Here is a 19,264-nt window from a genome sequence, read left to right as displayed (position 1 = left end):
TGCTTTGATCTTTTATAGTTTTATGGTACAGTTTCAACGCATGACAAATAATAGAAATGACTGTTTATTCTCTGTCTCTCTCGCATACAAGAGCACACATGCGCACAAGAACCCAGAACACTTGTCATGTTTGTATCTTTTTCCAAGCTGTCATTTATTTTAAGACTTTACAGTATGTTTAAGTTTTCTTGTTTAAAAAAATAGAATACTGTTGTTGTTATATTTCTTTATCAGTAGAAAACATCCATGTGATTTACAGCACTTTTCAGTGCACAAGAAGAAAAAAGCTAACCGCCCTTTTCAAGTAAAGTTACAATAATTTAACTGAGTAGGCTGGTATGACCTATGACCTGCAGGAAAAGCCGGCTTGCACCTTTGGATTTTACAAGTTGGGAGAGGGGCGAACGTTTATTCCAGAGAAAATAAAACAAAAATAAAATACATCCAAACAACAAGTTTACAGATGGCCTTAGACTTAAAATGCATCAACAGAGTTAGCCCTTCTATTTGTTTGAAATATAAAATCAGAAGCATTAGGTGTTTTTAGGTTAAGTGCTAGTGAATATCAAATAATTCAGTTGTGAAAATATTATTTTCTAAATCAATGTTTTACGTTTTCCCTTTTCATATTGTACGGATGGCAAAGTTACAGGTGTGAATAAAAATTGATTGGGACTCTGAGAAGTACTGTATTTAATGAATTCAATGCAAAGGGAGTTTAGGATAGCTTGGGAAATGGAACAATCTTTTTGCAAGATGCTCTGAGTGAGGATGTTGACAACATGATGTCCATATGAGTTTACAGATTTAACCTAATGACTTATTTCAACTGAGGACAAGGAAGATTTGAAGAAGGTGATGATGTTGATTGGCCAGATTATGTTATATTGGCCAGATTTATACATTGATGACATCAACAATTTACTCATCATCATCATCATCATCATCATCATCATCATCATCATCATCGTCGTCGTCCTCATCGTCGTCGTCCTCATCATCGTCATCGTCATCATCATCGTCGTCATCGTCGTCGTCATCATCGTCATCATCGTCGTCATCGTCGTCATCATCGTCGTCATCATCGTCATCATCATCTGGATCAATTTCATCGGACAGAACATCTTCGATCCATTCCTCAAGCTCATCTGCGCTTGGCAGGTCGTCATCATCGTCGATTTCCATCCATACACTGTCAGCCTATAGAGATACACAAAGTAATTCGGTGCCAAAAATAGACTATTGGATTTTTTTTAATGCTAGTGGAACCACAAGTCTCCTTGTACATGACAATTTGGAGCATAACAGGAACATTACTCACATCTTCAACATCCACAACACCAATCTGGGGAGAGCCCAGGTCAATTCCAAAGGTCTTCTCCCAGTATGGGACAAGCTAAAGAGGGAGGATAATATTCCAGGAAGAAAGCAACAGCAATCAGAATCTCATATCTTTGGATAGATGGATCTTATTGTATTGATAAGTGACCAGCCATGACCATGATCTTACCAGGGGGAAATCATCTGGGTCAATCCAGACAATGCTGAGGTTGGGATTATCATTGTGCTCCTCTGCTACTTCCTTCAGGATTTCCAGAAACTCAAAACCATCTGGGAAGTCAAAGGTCAAGGGTTAAATGCAAATTAAGCCTTATGAAACCCCTCTTGCTGAAAATGGTTCCTTCCTCCCCTACCCAATCCTATTGACTCATTAGTTGCTCCTTTGGTTCTGTACCTGGGTCGTCCTCCTCTGCGAACGCAATGATGTGCTCGCCATCGATGTCGTCCTCCTAAGAAAAGTATGCAAAGTGAGATGGGGAATATAGAATGCATCGAGCTGTCTGTTTAAACTACTAGCACACAGCTCGGACAGCCATGCATACCCCACAAGACATGCCACCAGAGGTCTCTTCACAATCCCCAAGTCCAGAAAAGACTATGGGAGGCGTACAGTACTAAATACAGCCATGACTACATATAACTCTATTCCACATCAGATAACTGATGCAAACAGTATAATAAGATAAAAAATATACCTTATGGAACAGCGGGAACTGTGAAGAGACAAACAGGAAGGTACAGACACACGCATACGCACACAAGCACTAGCACACCCACTTTACACACACATACAGTGGGGGAAAAAAGTATTTGATCCCCTACTGATTTTGTACTTTTGCCCACTGATAAAGAAAGGATCAGTCTATAATTTTAATGGTAGGTTTATTTGAACAGTGAGAGAGAGAATAACAATAAAAATATCCAGACAAACGCATGTCAAAAATGTTATAAATTGATTTACATTTTAATGAGGGAAATAAGTATTTGACCCTCTGTCAATCAGAAAGATTTCTGGCTCCCAGGTGTCTTTTATACAGGTAACGAGCTGAGATTAGGAGCACGCTCTTAAAGGGAGTGCTCCTAACCGCAGCTTGTTACCTGTAAAAAAGACACCTGTCCACAGAAGCAATCAATCAGATTCCAAACTCTCCACTATGGCCAAGACCAAAGAGCTCTCCAAGGATGTCAGGGACAAGATTGTAGACCTACACAAGGCTGGAATGGGCTACAAGACCATCACCAAGCAGCTTGGTGAGAAGGTGACAACAGTTGGTGCGATTATTCGCAAATGGAAGAAACACTAAAGAACTGTCAATCTCCCTTGGCCTGGGGCTCAATGCAAGATCTCACCTCGTGGGGTTGCAATGATCATGAGAACGGTGAGGAATCAGCCCAGAACTGCACGGGAGGATCTTGTCAATGATCTCAAGGCAGCTGGGACCATTGTCACCAAGAAAACAATTGGTAACACACTACGCCGTGAAGGACTGAAATCCTGCAGCGCCCGCAAGGTCCCCCTGCTCAAGAATACATATACATACCCGTCTGAAGTTTGCCAATGAACATCTGAATGATTCAGAGGACAACTGGTGAAAGTGTTGTGGTTAGATGAGACCAAAATGGAGCTCTTTGGCATCAACTCAACTCGCCGTGTTTGGAGGAGGAGGAATGCTGCCTATGACCCCAAGAACACCATCTCCACCGTCAAACATGGAGATGGAAACATTATGCTTTGGGGGTGTTTTTCTGCTAAGGGGACAGGACAACTTCACCGCATCATTTGCCGGGCCATGTACCGTCAAATCTTGGGTGAGAACCTCCTTCCCTCAGCCAGGGCATTGAAAATGGGTCGTGGATGGGTATTCCAGCATGACAATGACCCAAAACACACGGCCAAGGCAACAAAGGAGTAGCGCAAGAAGAAGCACATTAAGGTCCTGGAGTGGCCTAGCCAGTCTCCAGACCTTAATCCCATAGAAAATCTGTGGAGGGAGCTGAAGGTTCGAGTTGCCAAACGTCAGCCTCAAAACCTTAATGACTTGGAGAAGATCTGCAAAGAGGAGTGGGACAAAATCCCTCCTGAGATCTGTGCAAACCTGGTGGCCAACTACAAGAAACGGATGACCTCTGTGATTGCCAACAAGGGTTTTGCCACCAAGTACTAAGTCATGTTTTGCAGAGGGGTGAAATACTTATTTCCCTCATTAAAATGGAAATCATTTTATAACATTTTTGACATGTGTTTTTCTGGATTTTTTTTATTTTTATTCTGTCTCTCACTGTTCAAATAAACCTACCATTAAAATTATAGACTGATCATTTCTTTGTAAGTGGGCAAACGTACAAAATCAGCAGGGGATCAAATACTTTTTCCCCCCACTGTACAGTACATTGTAATATTGTTGTATGGTGGTATTATACTATTTGTAATGTAGATATGTAGTGGTGTAATAATGTTATATGATGTACTGTTTTATATGTCATGTAAGTGCCTTAATATGTTTGGACCTAGGAAGAATAGCTGCTGTCTTGGCAGCAGCTAATGGGGATCCATGATAAATACATATAGACTACCCACTGGCCACAGATGGAAACAACACTGATTCAACCTGTTTGTGCCCAGTAAGTACCTACAAGTGTATTTCCATCAGTATCTGCACATTTAGGCCACAGAAATACTTAGCTTGATATCAATTACAATTGTCGAGGTATGCTTCCATTTTGTTTTGTAGGGTGATTTTTATGGGAATAGTTTGTATAGCTTACCCAGATCTCATACATGTTATCTGGTTCCATCTTCCTCATGGTTGGTCTGCAAAGAAATAGGAGGCAAGATATTTTTTTATTGTTCATTGAGGAAGTTGACACTTTTAAAATTTGGGATTTTACTGCTTAGCATATTTTCTGTGTTTTCCCTTTCTGCAATGTACATGATTTCCAGTGCTCTATTTCCAGTGCTCTATTTGTGACACACAATTTGTGTATGGGTTGGTGGTCGCTAGACTTGTTGCTGAATGTTATGGATTATTCTCCTATCGTTTGATAATGATTGACGCCAGAGCTACTGAAGGTACAAGGACCGAGGACACACTGTGATTCTGTAGCAGCTGGCAAAGTCACTGTCTTTTGTTTTGACTTCGTACAAACCTCTCGGGTTGATGTTTAGAGAACATTTAGTACTGTCTCCAAGAGGCCCGTTAGACATTTTCTCTGGAGGTGTCTCTCAGTTGCAACTGTTGATTTTGATTGATATTATCAACGACTGCTCTCCTTTTGGTTCACCTGAAAATTCCCTTACACCTAGTTATAGGCCTGGGGTTTTTACAGGTCAAATCACAAAATGCTTGGCTCTCCTCATCATACACTATACATTCAAAAGGAAGTGGACACCCCTTCAGATGAGTGGATTTGGCAATTTCAGCCACACCCATTGCTGACAGCTGAATAAAATCGAGCACACAGCTATGCAATCTCCGACGGACTAACCTGGGTTTGGCGGATGCCAGGGAACAGCTACCTGCCCCAATGCATAGTTCCAACTGTAAAATTTGGTGAAGGAATAATGGTCTGGGGCTGTTTTTTATTGTTCGGGCTAGGCCCCTTAGTTGCAGTGAAGGGAAATCTTAATTATACTGCATACAATGACATTCTAGATGATTCTGTGCTTCCAACTTTGTGGCAACAGTTTGGGGAAGGCGCTTTCCTGTTTCAGCATGACAATGCCCCAATGCACAAAGCGAGGTCCATATAGAAATGGATTGTCGAGATCGGTGTGGAAGAACTTGACTGGCCTGCACAGGGCCCTGACCGCAACTCCTTCCAACACCTTTGGGATGTATCGGAAGGCCGACTACGGGCCAGGCCTAATCGACCAACATCAGTGCCCAACCTCAATAATGCTCTTGTGGCGGAATGGAAGCAAGTCCCTGCAGCAATGGTCTAACATCTAGTGGAAAGCCTTCCCAGAAGAGTGGAGGCTGTTATTGCAGCAAGAGGGGGGACCAACTCCATATGAATGCCCATAATTTTGGAATGAGATGTTTGACGAGCAGGTGTCCACATACTTCTGGTCAAGTAGTGTATATTGTGCCCTTCTGGCCACTGTGTTCATTAATCCCACCTGTCGTGATCCTCAATGTAAGCAACAAGTTCCTCCTCTGTGTAGGGTTTTCCAGGGATGACTATGGGTTCATCTATGAAGGGCTCATAGAAGTCCACTTCATTCACCTTCAGGCCCAGATCTTTGGCAACCTGGAACACAGCGGATTGGTCAGAAAGAGCAATGGGCTACTTTTTGAGTAGAGTACTGCTCCGGTGTAATTTTTAGGATGTAGTTGTTAGTGGGTAAGGTTGTTCACCTTGGGAGTGAATGTAGCAAAGAACTTGATGTGTGGATGGAACTCCTCAGCCGCGTCCACATAGGCCAAATAATCTGAAATGTTACAGGCATCTGTTAAGACCTTATTAAATATCTTAATAATTCCAATATTTAGTTGACAAATACACTATAAATACATTGTTTTATCCATAAAATATTATACACATGAGCAGACTTATACCATACAGTAAAAACATGTGCGAAATTACAATGTTAAAGGAATAGATTATAGATTCTTACGTTCAGACTTTTCACTCTTAAAGTAGCCCACCAGTTTGATGTCCTCCTCATTGTTATGGAAACCTTTAACTTCCCCATCTTTCTCAATGATCTCAACTGGGTCTTCAAGAACCTAGAACAGAGTAAAAGAAAGATGCATGGTGGAGGGAGATAATGGTGAGGGGAAAGAGAAATAAACAGTACAGGATATATCAGTAGTGGACAAATAGTCTGTTTCTACAAATTGCAGCTAGGTAAAAGAGGGCATAACTGGGTGACATTATTCTCACGTACATCAAAGATGAACTCCACAATTGTGTCTGCAGCAAGCTCCCCATCGTACTCAATGATCTCGTCCTCGGTGAAGATATAGATGCTGTCGACCTCCTCCAGTCCTGAGGAGAAAACAGAGGTTCTACTCAGGGGTTACATATACCCTCAAATCCACTAGAGGTCAGGCTTTCTTATGGGCTGCCTTAGCACAGTGACACAAGGGGTGCATCTCAATAGTCTTGTGGCTTAAATTCGTTGTTTCCTTTCCTTCATCATCACGGAGATGAAATAATTAAAAAGGTGATGTCTCGGTGGGTGATGGGCGTCCACCCATATTGCTTTCTCTTATAGTATGTTTCCTGATCGGTGCAGATGAAGGAGGCAAGACTCAGAGAGGAATCCACTTATGACTATTGAGATGCATCCAGTGAGACAGGTCAGGTAGTTTAGTTTATTAGGTAGTTTTGTCCACCTGGTCAGTGGTGACGCTTAGATGGATCATGTTGAAAGATGGTAACATTCCATCATAACTGACCTCAGAACTTTAAATAATCAAACCAATCTTGAATAAAGGTAACAGTGTCCATTTCAGTGTGTATTTACCTAGTTTCTTAGCAACAATACTGCCCTTCTTTTCATCAACAAGGCAGAATCCAATTTCCTCATCGTCAAGGTCGTCAAGGACCTGAGCTGCAAGCTGTGAAATAAGATAATATGTCATATAACTGAAGACATACAGTGGCACCCTTAAGCCTGAGCAGGAATATCTTCTGTGCCATGTACGGACAACTTATAAGGACTTATGGGGAGTTTGTTTTCAAGGTTTAGTTATCAGTGTTCTGTAAGGACATGTATATATGCGTTCACTTCCACACCCTCAGTTTTGTGGGTTTGCTGGAGGGATAGGTGTTATACTCAGTTTACTGTGTACACACTAAAGTAAACAAAAATGTTGCTGTCTTCTCTTATGTCTTGTCTTATTTCACACATATTTCCCTCCAGTTCCAACACCATAAAAGCCTGGGACTCAGAGCGCTGTCCGTGCACTTTCTAAATCTGTGTGAAACTTGACCGTTATGTCTGACAACCAGTTCAACCAATGATGTTGCCACATCTGTGGCATGCATACAGAGGGGGCGGGATAACAGTTCTGCAGACTGTGTTGGGGTAACTTGGTGTTTGGATAGCAACAGGTGCAACCCTGCTTTCACAGATCTCTCCTCACACTTCATAAAGGAGGTGCAGGCACCCAAACACACACACACACACACACACACACACACACACACACACACACACACACACACACACACACACACACACACACACAGACTGGCGTGAAGGACCATTTATCAGTGCTTCTGTGCAGTTACTTTTATTGCATAGCAAAGTTCCATAACCAGGGATGTTCCTGTCATGTTCCACAGCATGACAATGATAATAGCTGGCCTGGCACTGACTGTAGGCCTATAGATCCTAGCCAGTAACCGCAGGATGCAAGCAATAGTGGCTCATGCTTTATGTCTTTTTATGCAGTTTGATATTATGTACCTGTTTAGAGAATCTTTAGTTCTGAGTAAATAGAAAAGAGTGGCCTAAATATCAGAGCTGAATTATTATACAGTGTTATAATAGTATAATACCAGACTGTCCCAGGAAAGTTGATTTTCAGTCTCCACACTATTTACTTCTCAGATGAATAGGTTTTTACCCTGTAGACATGTCCCACTGGGCACAAACTGGTTGAATCAATGTTGTCCCTATGTCATTTCAACAACATAAACATATCTGATGACGTTGAATCAACGTGGAAAAGTCATCAACCTTTCACCCAACCTTTGACCTAAATCCAATGACATGGTTCGATTTTTGTTGTTGATTTCACATTAGTTGACCACTCAATGAAATATAAATCAAAACTAGACATTGAACTGACGTCTTTGCCCAGTGGGTTATCTGTCCATATTTGTCACGGGGAGGGGTATTCAAATGAAGAGGACCTAAGGGGGTCAGGGCCTAGATATGCCTGATAAACAGATTGAGGGCTAAACTCAGCTAAAGGCTTTTAGCCAAACAGATTACTACAGCTATATAAGGTTGCTGTGTGGGGCCATGAGTTGACAAGAGGACAGATTTCTTGCCTGACTGCAAGGGGAGAGTTTGCTTTATGACAAATCAGGGAAGGGATCGAAAAGAGCTGACATGCTCTCCTCTTCTATTCCCGTTGACTGACCTAGAGTACACTCTCTCTCTCTCAGCAATAGACCAAAACAGAGTGCACAGCACATTAGTTTCACATAATGTCATGACACTACTATCTAGCCTACAACACTATTCCCCCATAGAGGGGAATCAGGGCAAAAGATCCCAGGCCCAGCTAACAATGTTCTATCTACCCTATACATATAAAAGATACACAGCATACTAGTGATCAAACCAACAGCAATCCGAGTTGAATCTAGATGCTCCAGATTGAGTATGTACTCTGTAAGAAGCAACACAGCAGTATACAGTGCATTTGGAAAATATTCAGACCCCTTGACTTTTTCCACATTTTGTTACGTTACAACCTTATTCTAAAATTGATTAAATTGTTTTTTTCCCCTCATCAATCTACACACAATACCCCATAATGACAAAGAAAAAACAGGTTTAGAAATGTTTGCAAATGTATATAAAAAAATAAAAAATGAAATATCACATAAGTATTCAGACTCTTTACTCAGTACTTTGTTGGCAGCGATTATTGCTTCGAGTCTTCTTGGGTATGACGCTACAAGCTTGGCACACCTGTATTTGGGGAGTTTCTCCCATTCATCTCTGCAGATCTCCTCAAGCTCTGTCAGGTTGGATGGGGTGCGCCGCTGCACAACTATTTTCAAGTCTCTACAGAGATGTTCGATCGGGTTCAAGTCCGGGCTCTGGCTGGGCCACTCAAGGACATTCAGAGACTTGTCCCGAAGCAACTCCTGCGTTGTCTTGGCTGTGTGCTTAGTGTAGTTGTCCTGTTGGAAGGTGAACCTTTGTCCCAGTTTGAGGTCATTAGCGCTCTGGAGCAGGTTTTCATCAAGGAGCTCTTTGTACTTTGCTCCGTGCATCTTTCTCTCAATCCTGAATAGTCTCCCAGTCCCTGCCGCTGAAAAACATCCCCACAGCATGATGCTGACAGCACCACGCTTCACTGTAGGGATGGTGCCAGGTTTCCTCCAGACGTGACACTTGGCATTCAGGCCAAAGAGATCAATCTTGGTTACATCAGACAAGAGAATCTTGTTTCTCATGGTCTGAGAGTCCTTTAGGTACCTTTTGGCAAACTCGAAGTGGGCTGTTGTGTGCCTTTTACTGAGGAGTGGCTTCCGTCTGGCCACTTTACCATAAAGGCCTGATTGGTGGAGTGCTGCCGAGATGGTTGTCCTTCTGGAAGGTTCTCCCATCTCCACAGAGGAACTCTGAAGCTCAGTCAGAGTGATCATCGGGTTCTTGGTCACCTCCCTGACCAAGGCCCTCACCCCCGAATGCTCAGTTTGGCCAGGTGGCCAGCTCTAGGAAGTCTTGGTGCTTCCAAACATCTTGCATTTAAGAATGATTGAGGCCATTGTGTTCTTGGGGACCTTCAATGCTGCAGACATTTTTTGGTACACTTCCCCAGATCTGTGCCTCGACACAATCCGGTCTCGGGGCTCTATGGCTAATTCCTTCGACCTCATGGCTTGGTTTTTGCTCTGACATGCACTGTCAACTGTGGGACTTTCCAAATCATGTCCAAGCAATTGAATTTACCACAGGTGGACTCCAATCAAGTTGTAGAAACATCTCAAGGATGATCAATGGAAACAGGATGCACCTGAGTTCAATTTTGAGTCTCATAGGAAAGGGTCTGAATACTTATGTAAAAACCTGTTTTCACTTTGTCAATTTGCGGTATTGTTTGTCAATTGATATGGAAAATCAATGATTTACTCCATTTTAGAATAAGGATGGAACGTAAGAAAATGTGCAAAAAGGGAACGGGGTCAGAATACTCAGAACGCACTGTAGGATGCACAAACAGCCACAACAGCAGCACTAGATAAATATAGACCCAAAGCCACACCGACCCAGGACTATTTTGGCAAGGTGCTGGTGACGCTCAAGTCTCTAGGATCTGCTGACAGTTACAGTACTGCAGCTGTCAGTCAGCCAGCCCAGTTAGCCGACACCGCAGTACTGGGGCCAAAACCTGCTGTACTGCCCCCAACCCTGGGCTAGGACTCGATGTCTATAACATAAAGAGGAAAGTGGGGGGGGTGAACACGCATTCTCAGATGATGATTAACATATCATTAATCAAAACACCCTGATGAGTAGACATATGTCTCACACGCACACGCACCTGCGTACATGCAAATACGCACGCAAATACACACACCCACACTCACACATGCACGTGTTCATTTCCTGAAGTGTTTGTTTCCAACTGTGGCACCTTGTCATGGCACCATTTCCAAAAGGTGTTTTATATCTGCATCAGACTTTGCTCTATTTGTTGATTATTCAATCTCCTGTTGATTAAATGAGTCCAAGGAAAACAAAACCATACAACTCCTTAAGAGGCAACAGTCTCAAAATAGATTCTCCACCATCAGAGCTGTGTTGTGTTTCTCTTTCAGGAATGATGGGAGTTGTAGTCCAAAGTAGTCAAGTTGCAGTCCTATATAGTTGGTCCAGTCCTGGCAGAGTAGGATTTGAGCGGATTAGCTCATTGGCCAGCATGACAAAAGAAACCGGCAGCCTCTACGGTAGGCCCTGTATGTCAGAAGTCCTTGTCAGCGCTGAGAGATACACTTCTTTAAAAAATGTACTGATTGCTTTATAATCCACCAGTCAATATTTTATTTATATTTTTTTATTTAACCTTTATTTAACTAGGCAAGTCAGTTAAGAACAAATTCTTATTTACAATGGCGGTCTACCCCAGCCAAACTCTAACTCGGACGACGCTGGGCCAATTGTACACCGCCCTATGGAACTCTCAATCACAGCCGGGTGTGATACAGCCTGGAATCGAACCAGGGTCTGTAGTGACGCCTCTAGCATTGAGATGCAGTGCCTTAGACCGCTGCGCCACACGGGAGCCCCATAACAGCCTTTTCTTCTCAGTTTCACACCATCCAGGGGGCCTATGGGTCTCACTGCTGAATGAGATAATGTTTCATGCCTCCTAACATGGTTATTTGAAATAAAGGTTGACATTTACTGTGGTGACAAAAGTAATTAAAAAGCATCACTCAATGCACACATTCTTGACATCCATATTGCTCAGATTAAGATTACTCCAACCAAAATTTGACTTCTGCTTTTAACCCAATCCCTCTGAAAGTGGACAGAACATTAGGAACACCTTCCTAATATTGAGTTCCACCCCCTTTTGCTCTCAGAATAGCCTCAATTTGTCATGGCATGTACTCAACAAGGTGCCGAAAGCATTCCACAGGAATGCTGGCCCATGTTGACTCCAATGCTTCCCACCGTTGTGTCAAGTTGGCTGGATGTCCTTTGGGTGGTGGACCATTCTTGATACACACAGAAAACTGTTGAGTGTGAAAAACCCAGCAGCGTTGCAGTTCTTGACACACTCAAACCGGTGCGCCTGGCACCTACTACCATACCCCGTTCAAAGGCACTTAAATATTTTGGTTTGCCCATTCACCCTGTAAATAGCAAGCATATACAATCAATGTTTCAATTGTCTCAAGGCTTAAAATTCCTTCTTTAACCGGTCTCCTCCCCTTCAACTACACTTGATTGCTTTCACCTACATTCACCTGGTCAGTCTATGTCATGGAAAATGCCAGTGTTCCTAATGTGTGTACATATACATACATACATACATACATACATACATACATACATACATACATACATACATACATACATACATACATACAGAGATAGACACTGTACATATACAGGTTTTGGAGAGGTGTGGGGGGGTGCCACACTGGGCTTCCAGGGAGCTGTTGTTGTGGGCGGTTAAGTGCCTTGCTCAAGGGCACTGCAGCAGGCAATGGCATCAAGGTTTTGATACCAGCAACCCTCTGGTTGCCAACTCACTTCGTGACAGATTTTTCCCGTCGGACCCGGGATTTGAAATGGCAACCCTTCAGTTGCTAGACTACACGCCGCCCACAGATGTGAGTGAATAAGGAATAGCTCCAAATATCTCACTGTACGTATAGACATTTTGGAGTTCTCTAACTGATTTGCAATGGAGTGGTGAAGCCATAGAAATAGAATTACTGATTTTATTTATTTGGGTGAAAGTCTATTTATTTTTATGGAGGAACTGGACTCTGAAGCAGACCTACTGTGTAACTATCAGAGACTGTTGAAATGAGATGATGACATGGCAGGCCAGTTGTAAATCAAGGAGAGAAACAGGGCAGATGAGTGTGTGATATATGTAGTGAGGGGCGTACTTCAAAGAACAGGGTCACATAAAGAGACACACACTTACACTCACACACACATGCACACACACGGTCATACACACACATATCAACATAGAAATATGCCCATGTACACACATCTGGATCAATTCAACATACCAATATGTACAGAATATTCAGTAATGTACATTTCTGATAGATGTTAGGTAAGAAGGAGATTATTTTTGATGGATTGTAAATCAGATCAGCTGATGACTTGAGGTCCTGCTACTTCTGTCCATGTCATGTTTGAGACATAGACAGTTTCACCATTCCTCAAAGACATGCCCATCACTACCATTATCCCATTTCATCTAAGACCACAAAACCATGAGTCAGTCTTTAAACAATACATCGCAGGGACATTTCCAGCAACCAAGAGATTCCTGGATCAGCAGGTGGGTCAATATGCCCTCCCCTACATTTCCCATCAGGCAGTAGCGCTCAATTGGAAATGTATAGTATCAGCTGATTAGTCATTCCTGTTGTTATTAGTCCATGGGCCAGAGGGCCACATGTAACAAATTTGTCCATATTTTGGTATGATAGCCATGTGTCGGAGGTAGCTAAATGTGGCTATCACTGCATTATATGTTATGACCCCTATGCGGTTAGTTGGGCCAACAGGATTGAGGGTATGAAATGTCATTTTGTATTATCAGAGAACAATCTTCTCAATCCAAGGCAACTGACATGTTATTACCTTCATAAGGTATGAAACAATTGGAATGGTAATGACATATCTATGGGCCCACCTGGGGCGGGGGTGGGGTCAAATGTCATACATGTATTCATTTTGGGGAATATCGAGGCAGAATGGACAGTATTGGGATTTGCTCTATTATCACATGGTACCCTAGATGATAACTACACCAAATTACACACAGAACAAGATTTATTTTTTTAGGTTTATAGAGCCATCATAGATTTTGTCAATGATCAGTCCCAGGAGCCTATTTTCAAGATGGCCGCCATTCATTTCAACGGAAAGGAACTGCATTTTGGGGTGGCAGGTAGCCTAGTGGTTGCTGAATCGAATCCCCGAGCTGACAAGGTAAAAATCTGTTGTTCTGCCCCTGAACAAGGCAGTTAACACATTGTTCCCCGGTAGGCCGTCATCGTAAAATAAGAGTTTGTTTTTAACTGACTTGCCTAGTTAATAAAAGGTAACATTTTGCATGGCCATAACTTAATGATTGATGTAATAAGACCAATAATGGCTTAAAATGTGTGTTACAATGAGGATGTCCCAAGTATGTCAGTTAAATGTATTTAGCAAATTATTACCAGACTAGTGGTAAAAACATGCCAAAAACCTGCCAGAATTGCTGAGTTTTGTGTCCGTTTAAAATACATTTAGATTAAAACACTTAGAAAATGTTCTAAAAGCATTCACGGATGTCTAATAATTAAAACAATACGCAATATGATTCTGTAAATTGTGCTAACATCAAGAAATAGTAGGTGAAACCTGCCCGTACATTGCACCCTATATTAAATCCCATAGGAATGCATCACGTCCAGCAAAGACATACAGCTAAACCATTTTCACAAAATGTGCACCAAACAATACATAAAGCTAGGAAAAGTCTAAACAATGATGCCTAGCTATTGCTAATTTAACCATAGCATACACATTTTCCAATATGGCCGCCAACTAGCTCCATTGGTTTTCACTGGATTGGTCTGTCATTGCCACAATTCTTTCAATAATAGGTGGAATATGCCTAATGATAACAAAAAATATATTATAGATATGCAGATAACACAACCAATTTAGCCAGGTTTGCAAAATATATAATATTTGTAAAATATTAGCAAAGGTTCTCAAAATTTGCCAAAAACACTATTCATGAGACCGTTTTGGGTCAGTATTTGGTTCCCTAATTTATCTATATTTTATTTTCAAAAATAAAAATGTGTCTATATTACTCATAACAGGATCGTTCACTGGTTTGTAGTAATGATTATATATATAGGGTATGAAATTATACATATACATTACCAGTCAAAAGTTTGGACACACCTACTCATTCAAGGGTTTTTCTTTATTTTTACATTGTAGAATAATAGTGAAGACATCAAAACTATGAAATAACACATATGGAATCATGTAGTAACCAAAAGTGTTAAACAAATCAAAATATATTTTATATTTGAGATTCTTCAAAGTAGCCACCATTTGCCTTGATGACAGCTTTGCACACGCTTGGCATTCTCTCAACCAGCTCCACCTGGAATGCTTTTCCAACAGTCTTGAAGGAGTTCCCACATATGCTGAGCACTTGTTGGCTGCTTTTCCTTCACTCTGTGGTCCAACTCATCCCAAACCATCTCAATTGGGTTGAGGTCAGGTGATTTTGGAGGCCAGGTCACCTCCATCACTCTCCTTCTTGGTCAAATAACCCGTACACAGCCTGGAGGTGTGTTGGGTCATTGCCTTGTTGAAAAACAAATGATAGTCCCATTAAGCGCAAATGCTGTGGTAGCCATACTGGATAAGGGTGCTTTAAATTCTAAATAAATCACTGACAGTGTCACCAGCAAAGCACCTCCACACCATCACACCTCCTCCATGCATCACGGTGGGAACCACACATGCGGAGATCATCCGTCCCCTACTCTGCGTCTCACAAAGACATGACGGGTTGAACAAAAATCTCAAATTTGGACTCATCAGACCAAAGGACAGATTTCCACCGGTCTAATATCCATTGCTCGTGTTTCTTGGCTTCAAGCAAGTCTCTTCTTCTTCTTATTGGTGTCCTTTAGTAGTGGTTTCTTTGCAGCAATTCGACCATGAAGGCCTGATTCATGCAGTCTCCTCTGAACAGTTGATGTTGAGATGTGTCTGTTGCTTGAACTCCGTGATGCATTTATTTGGGCTGCAATTTCTAAGGCTGGTAACTCTAATGAACTTATCCTCTGCTGCAGAGGTAACTCTGTGTCTTCCTGCCCTGTGGCGGTCCTCATGAGAGCCAGTTTCATCATAGCGCTTGATGGTTTTTGCAACTGCACTCGAAGAAACTTTCAAAGTTCAAGAAATGTTCCACATTGTCTGACCTTCATGTCTTAAAGTAACGATGGACTGTAATTTTTCTTTGCTTATTTGTGCTGTTCTTGCCATAATATGGACTTGGTCTTTTACCAAATAGGGCTATGTTCTGTTTACAGCCCCTACCTTGTCGCAACACAACTAATTGGCTCAAACGCATTAAGAAGGAAAGAAATTCCACAAATTAACAAGGCACACCTATTAATTCAAATGCATTCCAGGTGACTACCTCATGTGGGAACTCCTTCAAGACTTTTGGAAAAGCATTCCAGGTGAAGCTGGTTGAGAGAATGCCAAGAGTGTGCAAAGTTGTCATCAAGGCTAAGGGTGGCTACTTTGAATAATCTAAAATGTAAAATATATTTTGATTTGTTTAACACTTTTTGAATACTACATGATTTCATGTGTTATTTCATAGTTGTCTTCACTATTATTCTACAATGTAGAAAATAGTAAAAAATAAAGAACCCTTGAATGAGTAGGTGTGTCCAAACTTTTGACTGGTGCTGTATATAGTTAAATATAAAATCTATGTCTTGAATCCTGTCATATACACTGTATTCCAACATAACATTCTAACAAACTGCCTGATGAGGGCATCAACTTACATAGCTGGTGAAGTATTAAAGCCTTAGGTTTACTGCTTTTTATAGATGGTGTCTTGTTACACTATTTATGTTAAACATGTATATTGTAGTATAGGGTCTACTGAAATATGCATTGTAAGTGGCTGCTGAGGGATGTCGAGGGTATCAGCAATGGCCCAATTGCTAAAAAGGTGGATTATTTCTAATTTCTCTTAAATTCGTCAACCAGCCACTGAACTAATGGCTCCAAAATGATTAGCTAACATAAAGTAAACTCCAAAAAGTATTATTTTGCGCCCAATAAAAATGAATGGTAAATAATGTATTGTGTCATTTTGGAATCACTTTAATTGTAAATAAGAATAGAATGTGTTTGTAAACACTTCTACATTAACGTGGATGCTAACCTGATTACGGATAATCCTAAATTAATTGTGAATAATGATGAGTGCGAAAGTTACAGATGCACAAGTATCATACATTATTTTACCATTCATTGCTATTAGGCACAAAATAATCTGAAACACAACTAAAACAAACAGCAAATGCACCCTACAAATGTGTAGAGTCACAAGCTTGATTTAGTGATTGTGTGTTATGAATATGGGACCAAATACTTAACTTTTTACTACTTTAAAACATACATAAGGGAATTTGTCCCAATACTTTTGGTCCGCTAAAATGTGGGGACTATGTACAGAAAGTTCTGTCATTTCTAAACGATTCCCCTTGACATGGATGAAAATACCCTCAAAATAAAGCTGACAGTCTGCACATTAACCTCATAGTCATTGTGTCATTTCAAATCTAAAGTGCTGGAGTAAAGAGCCAAAAAAAGGAGCTCACTGTATTTCATCAAATAACTTGTAAGGTTGAAGGTCTGAGAGCATCATTTTAAAATCTTGATGGTCAGGGACAGAAAAGATTATAATCACCAATGCTCCTTTTTTAGAGATGATTGTGTTTACCTAAATATTTGTGTTAACTTGCTGGGACAACTCAACAAATGACAGTGCACACCTTTTATTTTAGCTGAGTACTGCTGAGTACTATTACAGGTGGCAACTAATACGCTACCAGATTTTGATCTGTCGGACTTTGTAACATTGTTTCAATGATGTGCCAGTCTAGGTAAATCATTAGATCTGTTAGCAAAAATGTACCAAATTCCATGGTTTTTAAGATGAGATCCACCCAATAGAATATCATTGGTGTTTGACACAGTCATTTTCAATACGCATGTGAACATTCCTTTATCAGCAACAATATATATATATATATATATATAAAGTGTGAAAAACTAAAAAATATACTATTTTGGAGTGGCTATCATATATCAATTTGATCAGGGTCTTGTGGGGAACAATTTAATACCATCAAACCTTTGCCACCCCAAAGTGGACGAATTTTTCTGCAGGCCCATGGACTATATCTTGTCTGCCTCTACCCATCTACCTTGATGACTAATTCAGCCTCTAAAAAGCCTTTAAAATGTAATGAACTTTGTCCAAATCAATTTAATAGTCTGACCCTTGCAACTGCTGCTTCTGATCTCTTGCCAAGAACATCTTAATTTCAATCATCATCATCTTTGTTGTGAAAATTGTCGCAAAGGTCACATTTGAGTTGTTATGCCCTTAACAACAACACTTTAGTTACCTGTCAATGCTGTCTGTATCCACCTAGCCCTTATTACACACTTCTTTCACAGTCCATAATGCCTCAACGCATTGATCAATTATAGCAGAGATGGTGCATCCCTACCCAGGCACTGTGTCCCACTTCTACCTCCCAGTTACCCCTTCCCTTCCCTCTCCTCACCAACCCCCACCCAGTTGCCCGAGTCCTCCCAAACGCCTGACCCAGTCTTCCCAGCCCTCTGACCCAGTCCTCCCAGCCCCCTGATCCAGTCCTCCCAGCCCCCTCACCCAGTCCCCTGACCCAGTCTTCCCAGCCCTCTGACCCAGTCCTCCCAGCCCCCTCACCAAGTCCTCCCAGCCCCCTGACCCAGTCCCCTGACCCAGTCTTCCCAGCCCCTCTCACCAAGTCCTCCCAGCCCCTGATCACCCCCAGCCCCTGACCCAGTCCCCTGACCCCTTTTAGTCCCCTGTCCAGTCCTCCCAGCCCCCTGACCCAGTCCCCTGACCCCGTTTTCCCAGTCCCCTGACCAAGTCCTCCCAGCCCCTGACCCAGTCCTTCTGGCCACACAATTCGGTCCTCCCACTCTCCTGACCAAGTCCTCCCAGCCCCCTGAACAGGTTCTCCCAGTCCCCTGACCCACCTCTAGGGCCAGTTCCTCGATCTCAAACTGTTTCTGGGAAACGCTGTCTGTTCCGGGATGCTCATGGTAGTACAGAACCATCACATCATACTTCTTCATCACAGACTTGTAGTTCTTGGCAGTCAGCTCGATGACCCGGTCCGTGCCATCGTACTCAGGGAAGTCCAAACCCTCCTCACCCCATGACAGTCCCCCGCAAGACAGAAGGACTGCCACAACCACCCAGCTCCAATTCATGTTTCCTTACTTATTTGGGAATTAATATAGTTTCAATGAGTTTAAAAAAAAGAATAAATAAATAAATAATTTGATAAAAATGAGGAAGGACTTCCGATCCCCACCACCCAGAACAGAGCAAGACCAACTCCTGAGCCCCCCTTATTAAAAACCTCTCACATGGGGAGCTGGAAACAGGGCAGAGTGAGCGAGAGGGGGTGGGCTTAATTCTGTATGTAGGTGTGTGTGTGTGTGTGTGTGTGTGTGTGTGTGTGTGTGTGTGTGTGTGTGTGTGTGTGTGTGTGTGTGTGAAATAAGGTGGGAGGGGATTAGAGCGGCTGTTGAGGTGACAGCGCTGACGAGAGTAAGGGACCGATCCTGTATGCGTGCATGAGTGTGTGTGTGCGTGCGTGCGTGTGCCTGCATCTGCGTGTTTGTGTGGCAGGT

General features: G+C 42.0%; 1 protein-coding gene across 1 annotated transcript; it reads right to left on the bottom strand.

The window, feature by feature from the left end:
* Nucleotides 1-124: 124 nt before the first annotated feature.
* On the bottom strand, nt 125-19,004 carry LOC106600326 (calsequestrin-1). The gene is made up of 11 exons (XM_014191632.2): nt 18,602-19,004; nt 6,815-6,908; nt 6,233-6,333; nt 5,960-6,071; nt 5,700-5,773; nt 5,462-5,592; nt 4,108-4,153; nt 1,736-1,790; nt 1,511-1,611; nt 1,322-1,396; nt 125-1,200 (listed from the first exon to the last, which is right to left on the bottom strand). Exons 1-11 carry the CDS (start codon nt 18,836-18,838, stop codon nt 922-924), a joined length of 1,305 nt encoding a protein of 434 aa, XP_014047107.2. The 5' UTR covers nt 18,839-19,004; the 3' UTR covers nt 125-921.
* Between the last annotated feature and the right edge of the window lie 260 nt (nt 19,005-19,264).

This window comes from Salmo salar, chromosome ssa03, assembly GCF_905237065.1.
Source record: "Salmo salar chromosome ssa03, Ssal_v3.1, whole genome shotgun sequence".
Classification (NCBI taxonomy): Eukaryota; Metazoa; Chordata; class Actinopteri; order Salmoniformes; family Salmonidae; genus Salmo; species Salmo salar.
The sequence above is the reverse complement of the archived record's forward strand: the minus strand, read 5'-3'. Positions and strand labels throughout refer to the sequence as shown.

Coding starts and splice junctions, on each gene's coding strand:
- LOC106600326 (XM_014191632.2), bottom strand. CDS start 18,838: ATGAATTGGAGCTGGGTGGTTGTGGCAGTCCTTCTGTCTTGCGGGGGA. Junction 6,909..18,601: donor TCGAGGAACTGGCCCTAGAG/GTGGGTCAGGGG, acceptor CTTATTTCACAG/CTTGCAGCTCAGGTCCTTGA. Junction 1,791..4,107: donor ATAACATGTATGAGATCTGG/GTAAGCTATACA, acceptor TACTTTTCTTAG/GAGGACGACATCGATGGCGA.